The sequence below is a fragment of the Protomyctophum bolini genome, assembly GCF_963924005.1.
Source record: "Protomyctophum bolini genome assembly, chromosome: 7".
Taxonomy (NCBI): Eukaryota; Metazoa; Chordata; class Actinopteri; order Myctophiformes; family Myctophidae; genus Protomyctophum; species Protomyctophum bolini.
The window spans coordinates 38,036,422-38,048,916 of record NC_137868.1 but is presented as its reverse complement, the minus strand read 5'-3'; the positions used below and the strand labels follow the sequence as shown (position 1 = coordinate 38,048,916).

The 12,495-nt window shown below is 40.9% G+C and overlaps 1 protein-coding gene and 1 long non-coding RNA gene across 4 annotated transcripts; one reads left to right on the top strand and one right to left on the bottom strand.

Moving 5' to 3' along the window:
• Positions 1 to 840: 840 nt before the first annotated feature.
• Positions 841 to 3,131, bottom strand: LOC308319237. 2 transcript variants are annotated; one of them, XR_013964444.1, is made up of 4 exons: positions 3,035 to 3,131; positions 2,575 to 2,683; positions 2,377 to 2,410; positions 841 to 1,288 (listed from the first exon to the last, which is right to left on the bottom strand). It is a non-coding gene; the product is annotated as an uncharacterized lncRNA (long non-coding RNA). The 2 variants fall into 2 exon arrangements; XR_013964445.1 differs by having other exon boundaries at positions 2,575 to 2,622; positions 3,035 to 3,070.
• gsdmeb (gasdermin Eb) lies at positions 2,652 to 9,666 on the top strand. Of its 2 annotated transcripts, none has more exons than XM_080769191.1 (10): positions 2,652 to 2,801; positions 3,037 to 3,268; positions 3,571 to 3,763; positions 4,371 to 4,545; positions 5,103 to 5,223; positions 5,630 to 5,743; positions 6,627 to 6,754; positions 7,830 to 8,019; positions 8,699 to 8,772; positions 9,135 to 9,666. In XM_080769191.1, exons 2-10 carry the CDS (start codon positions 3,064 to 3,066, stop codon positions 9,345 to 9,347), a joined length of 1,413 nt encoding a protein of 470 aa, XP_080625317.1. In that variant the 5' UTR covers positions 2,652 to 2,801; positions 3,037 to 3,063; the 3' UTR covers positions 9,348 to 9,666. The 2 variants fall into 2 exon arrangements, with proteins under 2 accessions (XP_080625317.1, XP_080625318.1); XM_080769192.1 differs by having other exon boundaries at positions 2,653 to 2,801; positions 3,064 to 3,268.
• Positions 9,667 to 12,495: the final 2,829 nt, after the last annotated feature.

The window sequence follows — 12,495 nt, the reverse complement described above, 5'->3', positions numbered from 1 at the left end:
AGGCTACATTTACATCACATATTTGGGCACAATCATGTTAAGAAAAGACCCTTGTTCAATCAGCAGAGCAGAATAACATCAATATCAACAGTATGCAATAGAATTGTATTCTATAGTTCTTACTGGCCATCCATCAAATCCTTAGCTTCATTTATCTTTGCTGCTATAGGTAAGGAGATCCACCTCTATCAGGGTGATTTAGGATCATCCGTTTTCTGTGGGCATCTTTTATTTTATTCTTGCTGGCTGTGGGACCTAAAACCAGAGCAGCTTCTCTCTTGGTCATCTTTGGTTGCAATCCGCCTTTATAGTATCCTGCTCCAAATGCCGTCTTGGGAAAGTTCATGGCTTGTTTCATCTGAGGCTACATGTGTTTGCATAATGGCCTGCAAATCCATCGCCAGTCCCGCAGCAGCCACTGAATTGGTGTTTATTTACCGTTGAGGTCTCTGTTCAAATCTACGGTTATAACTTCTGATATGACCCCTTTGTCTTGTCGGTTATTAACTGGCAGTCAGGTGGTCAGGGAGGCAGTGATATTGTTTCCCATGCAGTGGGAGAGAATCAGTGGGAAGGTATCTGTGGCCGCCGGAGTAGTGGGTCGTAAGGCTCTAGTCTAGGCCAAGGAAAGCTCACAGGGAGGGGTTTGAGGATCATCTCTGTGGGTCATCGACTCATCGTGTCTACTGTACATGTGAGACGGTCATATCCATATGCCCAAAGATGGAGGTCATGATGCCGTGATATCAGTTAGCTCCATATATCAAGTACCATGCAAGCATTCAGTGACGTGGTTGGACCCATAGCCATTGGGTCCAACCACGTCACTGAATGCTTGGTACTCCATATACGGAGCTAACTGATGTACGACATCACAGCCTCCATCTGTGGGCATATTGGGATTCCATATATGGATATGACAGGCAAGGGAATCTCAGAGTTAGGCGAGTTGACATGATCGCAATGTCCCACATAGAGACGATCCTCAAACCCCTCCCTGAGAGCTGACCTTGGCCTAGCCTTACAACCCAGATACCCCGGCGGCCACAGAGACCTTCTCCACTGATTCTCTTCCACCATCTAGCACTCCCTCAATTTGTGAACCACTTGGGTTGAGCAACTCGATTTAAGTCCTGTTTGGACACCATTGCAGCGTGCTTTCGCTCATACATTATGAGTGCTAAACTGTCAGACATAAAGTATTGTTTTCAGCAATAGCCCTTCGGCCCTGAAGCAGTATCGAGCAGGCCTGGCTTAATGCACAGGCTGCGGGTCCCGAAGGATCCACCTAATTTAGAAAAACAAAACAGAAAAAGAGCAAGCTTTGAATTTCACAAGAGCCTTATGATTAAGTAAAACATTGGCACAGTAAACATTCAAACGTTAATAACACCTGTCGCTTTTTAGAAATAAAATAAAATAATAAACACCAAATACGTGTGTCCATCTGGGAGAAAGCACAGCGGGAACTATCCTTTATGCTGGTGCGAACAGCCCAACTATTGCCCCATTTCATTGGCCAAAATTGGATACAGGGGAGATTGAAAGATCATTCAAGCTTGCCCTACAGCTGCAATGTTGGTCAGTTTAACGTTGTTTAATACAAGCAGATTGGACATTTCTATTTGATCAATGGAGAGTATTGCAACTCTAGATTCAACCCATTATAAAAAATCTAGTGTTGCAAATTGCAGCTATCCAGCATCCATGCCTTTTAGTGCTGAGAGTATGCACAAAGATTAGTCTAACCTGGTCTACACGCAGTCAAAGACGCCCTGGACGACAGGATAAGCAGATAAGCGGAAGTGAATAGAAAGCCCTATCGATTATGTCACTGGTAGGCGGACATCTGAAGGTCCACAGCAACCTCCTATAGTTAAGTGGGGGACATGGGAACAGACCCCCATTCAGAAACACCGCCATTCAGAAACCCGGTTAGGGTTAGGAACCGGGGGACATATAACCTCTTTTTGTTTGAGCAGAGAACATAGGACCTTTTTTTGGGTGAACGGGAAACATAGAACCTTTTTTGGGGGGCGGGGGAGTGGGGAACATAGAACCTGGGGAACATAGAACCTGGCGAACATAGGGGCATAATTATATCTAGCACTGATGAAAATATAGGGCCCTATGTGTCTGTATTGCCTTGTTTGCTGGAATCAAAGATTACTTCCTACCATGAATCTATGATATGATTGAACAGTCTCTAGATTATTTTCATATAGGCATTATTACCTCGAATCCCCTTTTGTGCCTAGCTATCTTTTCAACTGAAAACACCTCCCCCCAGTGCCCCCACCCCATTCATGTGGCAGTGGCACCGCGTTCCAGACATGTCATGACTCATGACATATCTTTACACTGCATTGTCCTTACCGGTATTTGCATCGAGATGAGAGATCCCTCATCCCTGGCAAAACGAAAAAGATCAAGTATACGATTAAGATAAAGATCAATAAAATGAACAACAACAAAAAGGGGCAGACAAATTCACTATAAAAATCTTTGTAGTCTAGAGTTCTCTCTCAGCAACATGTCTCTACCATAGACTGTAAAAAATAGGTCTCTACTCACTGTCACCAAGCAACCTCTGGAAGGGGCGGAGCATCGACCGTTGAACCTCTGCAAGGGGAGGCGGAACACGTCTGTTTTTATTTCCCCTTTGTTCATATAACTTCTCCTGCTGCAGACATGAACAAGAAGATATTTTATATTTTATAGAACTAACTCCACGGATAGACCAGAGCACAACTAGACATTTCGTTTTGGAAACCTGCACTCTCGCGAGGGGTTAAATAGTGGTAAATAAAAAAACAATCATTTCACATTTTGCGAGCTTTGTTTTTGTTAAATGTAGCCTATAATTTCTTACTTAGAAAAAGAACGGCTACTATATTGCTGACACTTTAATGCACGTTGGAAATCTCGACGCTTTAATTGTTAACATGCACGACCCACCCGCCCAAGACAAGCTTCATGAAATGTACATTACGAACTTTTTTATTATCATCATTATGAATTCAATTTAACTTACAGGTTGGCTGCTTTCTCTTGCTTAAGAAGATGTTCGCCACGGCTACGAAGAACCTCCTGGAGGAAGTTGACGGCGACGGGGACCTGCTTCCAGTGACCAGTCTGAACGACAGCATCAGAATCCTGTCTCTGGTTGTCAAGCGCAAACGCTCCTGGCTGTGGCAGAAAAACAAGTATCTCCCCTCTGACTTCAGCCTCGATGATGTACTGCTAGGAGATACGCCTATAAAGCCAGGTGATTCTGAATCTTGTGTTTGTTTTTTGTTAGACCACACCACAGTATATAGGCCTATATATGTGCCATATGAGGTATTTTGACAAGGTATTTACCATGTTGTGATTTAATAGCTTAGATAGAGTTAATAATTTATCTAGAGATGAATCTGAGAATAACCTGTCCAAACACATGCACTCATTGAATACCACTGTTCCAGTTTATGTGGCTTGTGTGACTGAGCAGTCCACTCCTGAGTACTCTTTGTTTTTACCATCCAAACAAGGAGTCTGACCTCAATGCTAATGTTTCACTGTCCACAGTGGTCACAGAGACAGACTTCATCAAGTATAACGGAAATTTCAGCGACACCATTCAGGGAAACTTGGAGGGAGATTTTGTCCATGCCCACGTGAACATGGGCGGTAAAGACACATCCAAACTGCAGTCGTCCTTGGGCAGTTTAAAGAAAGAGGAGTTAGATGTTCAGAAGCTGCTTCAAGACTCCAAAGAAAGGTTTGTCTTCCTTTGTGTCATTAAATGTGAACGTACATGTAAAGTGTTTTATCCTTGTACTTTGTTTCTTGTTTGTTTTTGTTTTTTCACTCCACTTTCTTTGTTTTGTAAAAGGGTAGGCTACAAAAAGAATAACCTGCACACTGTCGACACTTTCACAATAAGGATGACTTTATTTAGGCAACGTTTCAGTCAATAGACCTTCTTCAGGCATTGATATGCCTAATTGAAGAAGGTCTATTGACCGAAACGGTGTCTTCACTTTCAACACTGTCAGCTGTTTGCCTGCCTGTATAATAACCACAACCAGCATGACCTTTGTCCAGCCATACATGTTTATGTACAAGGGCGAATGTGAATGAACATTAACAGTAGCAGGAACATTACCAACTCTTGGTTTAACAACAGAAGGGAAGTTAATTTAACAGAACTATGAAAGAGAACTAAAGTTCATGCATTGAATTTGATACGCCATCTGTTAAACAAACTATACATAAAGTCAAACTCCATATTCTCCATTTGATGACATCAGACATATCTCACGCAGGGTTAAACTCAAACCATAACAAACATAACATAGTGTAATTTCAAAGTCTCTGGGTTGCAGGGTCATGGACATGTCCCACTCTCTGGTAAAGCAGACCATGGAGAAGCGTAGAGAGGTGTTTGGGGTTGTGAAGGAGAGGATTGTGACCTCTCAGCCCTGCTCAGTCATAGAAGAAGTCCAACAGGGTGGACAGTGTGGGGGTCTGCTGAGCCTCTGCTCTCCAAGAAGCACCAAGGTAAGGTATGACAACAACACCAGCTTCTCTGAAAACTAGGTCACACACAAGATAGTCTCTCAGGGTCATGGACTCAGAACGACCTAGATGGGAAAGCACTGGGTGTTCTCTACCACTAGACTGTAACTTTGCTACCTTAAAATTGGATCACAATACATTATTATAAAGTTATGAACTAAGAACAGATTAAATAGGGGAAACTGTGTAATACTGTATGTTGGTGAGAGACAGTTAAAAAGCATTTAGCAGACACTTTAACTCAGAGAAAGCAAGGCGTTAACCGTAGTCAATAAAAGACAGTGTTAATGATCACATAAGTAGAGTGCAAAGAAAAACAGTCAAGTAGGACTAGGATACCATATCATTTAATATGATTTGGTATGGTTTCACCCTAAAGGAGTACAAATTCTCCCTTTTGTTTGCTATTCCATTTTCCCAAATATGTGAGCATCTGGCCAGTTACATGACAACTTGATACACAACATTCTTTCTTTTGAATGTTCCTCTGTTTGGTTTTTAGTGTATTTGCCTCTTTGTTTATCATGTTTGGTCTACAGCTGTCCATAAAGGAAAATGGCAGTCTAAGCAGAGACAGCGATGTCACCCTGGAGATTCCCCCCCACACTGTCCTCGCGTATGGACTCATGGAACTAGTGGTAAAACTCAATGGACACTATGGTGAGCTCCTAGTTCATTTAATGTTATGAACTGCTATTTTGGAGCGGTGCCTCCGCTCCATTACAGATGTAATGTATGTGTACGCGTCCCTGTACATGTCCCCCGGGGACCCCCACACGGTACAGTAGCACCACTCACTTCAGACAGGTGTGATTTTGGATGTTTTGAAACTCCAGTACAGTATAAAGGCAGTGAATTCTTCACCTGAGTGGATTTATAGCAAACACTAAATTAATTACAGCAAAAGCACGGAGATACCACACTCCTAAAATGCCACCAAAAGATGTTGATGAGATACTGTAGAGGCAAGACAATACATACATAAAAAGTAGAAACACTGTGAAACTAGATGATATTGAGTTGAGCTGAGAAGGACTAGTCGTATAAGATTTTGTTCTATCCACAGAGCTGTGTCTCATGTCTGACACCAAGGGAGGTTTTGAGGTGGATGGGCCCGCTAAGAAGCTAGTCGGACTCAGAGCCCCAGTCCATGCATCTCAACAAAGCTGCATTAAACAAGGTAAACGAAATGGCAGAGTAACAGTTCTTTACATGATCAGTTTATGGAGTAAAGGAGTTTTCTAGATTTAGAGAAGTTTACGTTCTTAACACGTTAACACCAGTGCCTCTGGTTTATGCACCACTAAACTCTCAAATATGAAGCTCCTGCCATCTGTGCCCCTATGCTTCTCATCTATGTTTTTCTCTTGCCATCTTGATTCTTGATCCATAATCGAGGCCAACTGGACCTGCTCAGCATTGTTATGCATCATCATGCAGTACACCAGTGTGGAAGCATTTGCGTTTGTTTTTTCTCCTCTCATTCAGATTTGTCCTTTAATTTGTCACACTATCTTTATGGAGTATGACTTAAATGTTACAAGCAAAGACATGTTGTTTACAATGGAATCCTGAATGGCAACTGTTACACAACAGCTTTGACCTAGATTAGTAGAGGCTTTCTTTAACCCATTTTGACCTGAGATCAGATTCTAAAAATGTCTTCTACATCCTGACAGTTTTCTGAAAAAGCTATGTTTCTATGTCAGACGTTCTTGATTTTTCAAAAATAGCAGACCTACAAGCTCGTAGCACGCCACTCGGTGGCGTGCTATGAGCTCGTAGATCTGCTATTTTTCAATAGCTAAAGCATAACATAATGCTAACACCAAAAGGGGTTTCCGCCCAAAAGGATCTTTGTTGTTGATCCACAGGTGAATGCGTTCAAATCACAATTCACACAATCGAATAATAGATTGATTTATTTTTGTTGTACTACTTTGCATTTTCAGTGTAATATTAAGAGCTTACATTATCCACCTCACTGTGCACATGTACTGCAGAAGCCGTTTGCAGAATGATGAAGTTGCATCCCATACCCGTTTTCATTTGTTCACTGACAGAGCTGGACAGACTGAGCGATCATTTCCAGAAGCTGTCATCACTTCCTGCTTCGACGCGCTCCTCTCTGCTCCAGCACCTTACCAGCCTCATGCAGGACCCTGAAGCTGTGAGCATGCTGGAGACTGTGGTAAGCCTGGAATATCCCTGGAATCACTATTTTGGGCACATTTCAAATTGACCAAATAATAATAATAACAAAAAAAAGAAGATGCCTGAAAAAGGTCTATTGGCCTAAATAAAGTTGTCCTTATTGCGCCAATGTAGATTGTGTGCGGGTTATTTTATTGTATTCTAAATTGCCCAAATAAGAAATATATACAGTACAAAAATAGGCTGTAACAAAATCAGATCTACAAGCTCTTGCAACACGTTTTTAGCTTGTAAGCAGTTAACTTAAAACAAGTCCCAGACCTGTCCTGTTGCATTGGACAGCATAATATCTCATTGTGATGACCCTGGAACAACTTTTCAACCTATCTTTATATAATAGTGATCATGAAAGTTGAACACACATAATTTCTTTCCATTTCCTCAAATGTAACGGTTTTGGACATCCAAGTTCCCCACCATCCATCACCACAAGACCGTTAAACAAGTCCCAGCTCCTGTTGGACAACGTAATGCATCATTGTTGTGAGGAACTTGGGCATTGTAGTTCCTCACAACAATGATGTATTAAGTTGTCCAACAGGAGCTGGGACTTGTTTAACGGTCTTGTGGTGATGGATGGTGGGGAACTTGGATGTCCAAAACTGTTACATTTGAGGAAATGGAAAAAAATAATGTGTGTTTAACTTCCATGAATCCCCATCATAGACCTACAGTATGAGTAGGCTATGACAGTCTTATGTCTGTTTTGGCAAGATGGGTGAATAGTTATAAATAGGTGAATTGCATTTCTCACTCTTGGTGTTAACTCAGACAGTTAGTGGAGCCTGGAGCAAATTCGAGCTGTTTAAATACATACTTCTGTCGAGTCAAGTCATACTGTAGATACAAAGATTATGCTTTTATTCAGTTACCATTTTTCATCTGTACCAGCTTCTAATAGGCTTTCTGCATAACTGTAGTCCCAACTTCCCAGAAGTTCCATACAGTATGTGTCCGAGGCTGGGGCTGCGTTTATGCCCAGAGCCTATTCATAGTCATCGATTCCTAATTCTGGGGATCAGCGTTTCCTAACGGTCTGTCCATTGATTCAGCTGAACCAGATGTGCGTTGATGTCGAGAGCCCTGACATGTTGGAGGCTGTTGGGACAGAGTGTGCGAGGCAGCATAGCAAGGCCATATTGGAGCTCGTGGGGCAGTCCAGTCGAGGGGAAGAGGACCCTCCAACAGACAAGAGCCCCTCTAAACTCCATGCCGTTCATCTTGTCATCAGTGCCTTGGACGGTGGGGAAGCTGTGCTTTGTGTAGCATTATTACTCATTACACTGGGACGTCACGTGTATGTCCAAAAGCGAAGGAACCTGTGTTCCAACTCCCAATGAATACAATGTAGTTTACTTTGTATTGTATCACTTAGTTACTTTTCATTGATGAAATATTTATAAAACTCACAAAGATAAAGAAAGCAGATCTACAAGCTCTCACAACGCACCGTGAGCATGTAGATCAGCTATTTTTGCATGTCACTGTCATGAAGTAGGCCCTATTCATTTATGAAAACAACATGAAAAGATTCTCTCATACAATATTTCTGCCCGACCACCGACAGTGAATCATAATGTGAAACATATTCCTAAAACCATAAGCATCTTTCAACTCTCAAGACAACCTGTCTTTCTTGAGTCGTCTCCATAATTCTTAACAAGATTCAAATGTTAATCTATGACATATGACAAAGGTTCCAGCACATCACAGCCCCTTTGAGTTCCATTATGAAATTTAAAAAAGATATTTCTAAATGTATGACACACAAACACAGACCATCATAGAGGGCTAGCCTCTTGCAGAGCGACACCATACAGAAATATAAACATTAATTATATCCTAAGGAATGCTAGTTCCATTCTCAAAGTGTTTGTGGGGTCATTCTAATCAATGTCTTTATTCTACCATTGTCTTTCAGAAATGACAGATGATGGTCTCGCTGTGCTTGGAACATGCTGCAGCCCCGAGCTCTTACTGGTCCTGGAGCTACTGGTGAGTAATGTAACAGACAACAGCTTGTTATTTCAAAGTGGAGGATGTCATGGGGAGCTAGTTGGAAAGGAGGAGACAGGGTCAAATAAATACATCGAATTCAGTCCATAAGATTATTGTGTCAGTTTAACCACTTTCACATTCAACCTAGCATCCCTATTTTGGGCATGTCATTATTGTAAAGAAAAACCCATCACATTGTGATGCGATGCTTGGGGCTATTTGGGAGTCCTTGGCTTGTTTGGGAAGCCCTGTGTTACAAACTGACTCAGTATGTGGCTCATGCTGCAGTACAGGACAGACAATGTCTAATGACTCATTATTACAATGGCTGACCCGGGGCCTCTCTTTCTGTTCTACAGGTACAGTGTGTGACAGGGAGTGGGGAGATGTCTCTGTCTCCGCTGACTACAGAGGTCTGGGAAAGTATAGAAGGTCTCTTTGCCTCTGCCAACATAGCCCTGAGCAGAGATGCAGACACACTGAAGACAGACATCAACCAACAGCCAGGATATCTTCCTCTTGTCCTCTGTATTGCCATCAGAGGGCTTGCCTCATTAGCCCGCAGTATTTGATGTAGTGTGATGATTTGAAGGGACATTGTATATATATATTTTTTTTAATGAATGATAATCGGTTAGTTGATTTCTCCAAATTTGTCCACCAGAGGGAACCAAATGCAGCTCAGTTAATGTTATTGCACACCTTTTGGTTGCCTTATTGTGTTTTCATGCTAGTATGGTTCCAGTGTGGTCTTTATTTTTGATTTGTTTCCATTTTCATATGCATGGACTCCAATGTTGATAAACAGTGCAGCCTACTGGTTTACCCATGTGTTATCTGTGCCAATGTCAGAACCGTCAAGCAATTTTGATAAATAAATTGGTACAGTACTATGGTGTTGATAGCTCATCATTTTTAAGGACGTAAACTTCTCTAAATCTAGAAAACTCCTTTACTCCATAAGCTGATCATGTAAAGAACCGTTACTCTGCCATTTCGTTTACCTTGTTTAATGCAGCTTTGTTGAGATGCATGGACTGGGGCTCGGAGTCCGACGAGCTTCTTAGCAGGCCCATCCACCTCAAAAGCTCCCTTGGTGTCAGACATGAGAGACAGCTCTGTGGATAGAACAAAATCTTATACGTCTAGTCCTTCTCAGTTAACTCAGTATCATCTAGTTTCACATCATTTTTCCTTTTAATAACAAAGTGGACACACTTTGCATGAACACTTTGCATTCAGACAGAAATTAAGCCAGAATCTCGTTACAAAACACCACTTTTTTATTTGACGCGTCATGAAAATACATATTTTCTCTGTTATTGTAAAATATATCTTTTATAAGTATATGGCCTTTATTTAAACAACGGTTAGGTTTTAAGTAATCACATCAGAAGGGATGGTTTCGCCAAGATGTGGCACCCTGGTTGAAGTTACTTTCTCCCATACAAACAGCACCATAGACACTTGCCTAACAATCATCAAACACATAAGGTACGTAAAAGGGGCATTTCATTTTAACATCATTCTCTGACAGTTTTAGCCGGTTCTTTATTTTGTTATTTAATATTAATTTTATCATGCACATCCTCCTATGAGCCCACTGAACGTCAAACTACACTTTAACCATGTTAGACTCGTTGAATAGAGGTATCTGGTTCTTGTGACTGATGCCATTTTTTCAGTTACTTTTTGTTTTCATTTTCAAAATAAAAATACAAAACATGAAAAAAGGAAGGGGGATAACGAATTTTTTTAATGAGTCTCACATCGTTAAAATGAAGTTTGAAGTTGAATGGGCTTATTAGATATATTATCTAATGAATATCAAATATCCCCCAAAAAAATAATCGAGCAACTTAAATTGTCTGGGGTGCACTGATGGTTTTCAATTGAAATACCCCTTGAAAGAATATCTAAATATTACTGATAAAGGGATTGTTCAGAGTTTGACATTTCAGTTAGTTAACTACTGAATAGCTAGTCAGTTGACTAGCTATTCTGGCTAGTTGACCCCATTGTTCCAATTAGCATTTATACAAAATGCTGAAGCCTAATCCATAGTCCATAGCACAGAGGCGTCGCCTGCAGAAAATAACAGATTATCAAGCTCATAGGTGGCAGTGGGCACATCATTAGCTTGAAATCCAGTTCTTTCCGGCAAGCAACACTGTTGTGTCAAACTCATCAACGTTGTTGATGAGTTTCATAAGAATCTTGGAATATCCCTATATCATAACTCACTGCACTAGATGGAAAGAGACATAGTTAAAACAATACAGTATGAATACAAATTGTTAAGTCAAATTCTCCCCGTAAACGGCAGCTAAGACTTACTGGTAACGACAAGTACGCTTAAGTGAATGTAATGTAGCATTACAAATGAATGTAGTGGCTTAAAGGACCATACCAGACTAAATACATGTAATAGTCAACTCAGCTTCAGCCATACAGTACATCATTAATTGCTTCATTTGTAGAGGTGGTTAGATTTTGTCCAAAGATTTTGTCCAAAACACTTCCAACCCTCATATGAACAGTTGAGTCACCGTTATCTAACCAAATCTGTGCAGTTAAGTCACAGACATTTGACTTTTTCTATTTCCGGTTATGCTTTTCAAATTCACTTAAAATGCATTAAATGCAACTATGATGTAAGTTCTATAAACAAATAAAAACACTTGCATTGTCATATTTAGTGTATAGCATCAAATATCCCAATAATGTCCCTGCAAGTTGATTTTCACACAGTACTGAAATTAATGTTAAACACTGGCTTCCTTTAAAGACAACAAACCACAGTATGCTTGGACAATGGTTGGCAGTAATGGGAGGTTAGGGTTTTGAAAAAGAGGTGGCCTCGTTTCCGGACAACAAGCTTGTAGTGACGGTATTATTAAGTACTGTACATGAATGTACTGTAAACGATAACACTGAAGTACCCCCTCCAGATACACACACACACACACACACACACACACACACACACACACACACACACACACACATTTTCCATTAAGCAAGCCCTCCTCAACTTCCCACAATAAATAAAATTGAAACCTATATATGCATATATCGGTTCTTTAAAATTCTTAAAGTTACACTTGAGGACAACGATGACAAAAATACATTTTCTAAACACCATGACTTAGCTTTTCTTTACCGAATGCTATTCCAGTAGGAGCATGATTTAATTAAAAAAAACAAAATCCCAATAAATAAGTACACTTCCTGTGTGTTGTGAGACGAGTTGCATAGTATGCAGAGGAAGGGAAGAAACTGGCAGTTCAGAGGACGCTGAGCCCCGACGGCTGTCCAACTCTTTACAAGTCTGCTTACATTAGTGGTCCCTGCCTCCCCTCCCCAGGCCTAGCAGCAGGGGGCAGTGTAGTTCCTGATACAAGCTGTTCTGTCTTTTTAGGAGAGAACTTCATCATGCCACTGTAGTGTACACATGTAGAAACACTGAGTAATGGGACGTTGCTTAGAGGCACTACTTTTACTTAACTAGTAGGACGTCTCTTATGAACTTCTGCGATTCATAGGGGGATTGTTGTCTGTACAAAGTGCACATGCATATGTGTAAACAAATGTATTTGTATACCACAAAAATAAGGCTATAGTTCAACCCACCTCTCTGGTCTGTCTTTTCCTGTTTCTCTGTTCACTGTCTATGAAAATAAAGCAGAAATGTTGACAAATAAATATAACTATCATATA

Excerpts from the sequence above, each read along its gene's own strand:
- gsdmeb (XM_080769191.1), top strand. The coding sequence starts at position 3,064 with ATGTTCGCCACGGCTACGAAGAACCTCCTGGAGGAAGTTGACGGCGAC. Across the intron at positions 5,744-6,626 it reads ACAAAGCTGCATTAAACAAG|AGCTGGACAGACTGAGCGAT; the intron begins GTAAACGAAATG and ends GTTCACTGACAG. Across the intron at positions 6,755-7,829 it reads TGAGCATGCTGGAGACTGTG|CTGAACCAGATGTGCGTTGA; the intron begins GTAAGCCTGGAA and ends CCATTGATTCAG.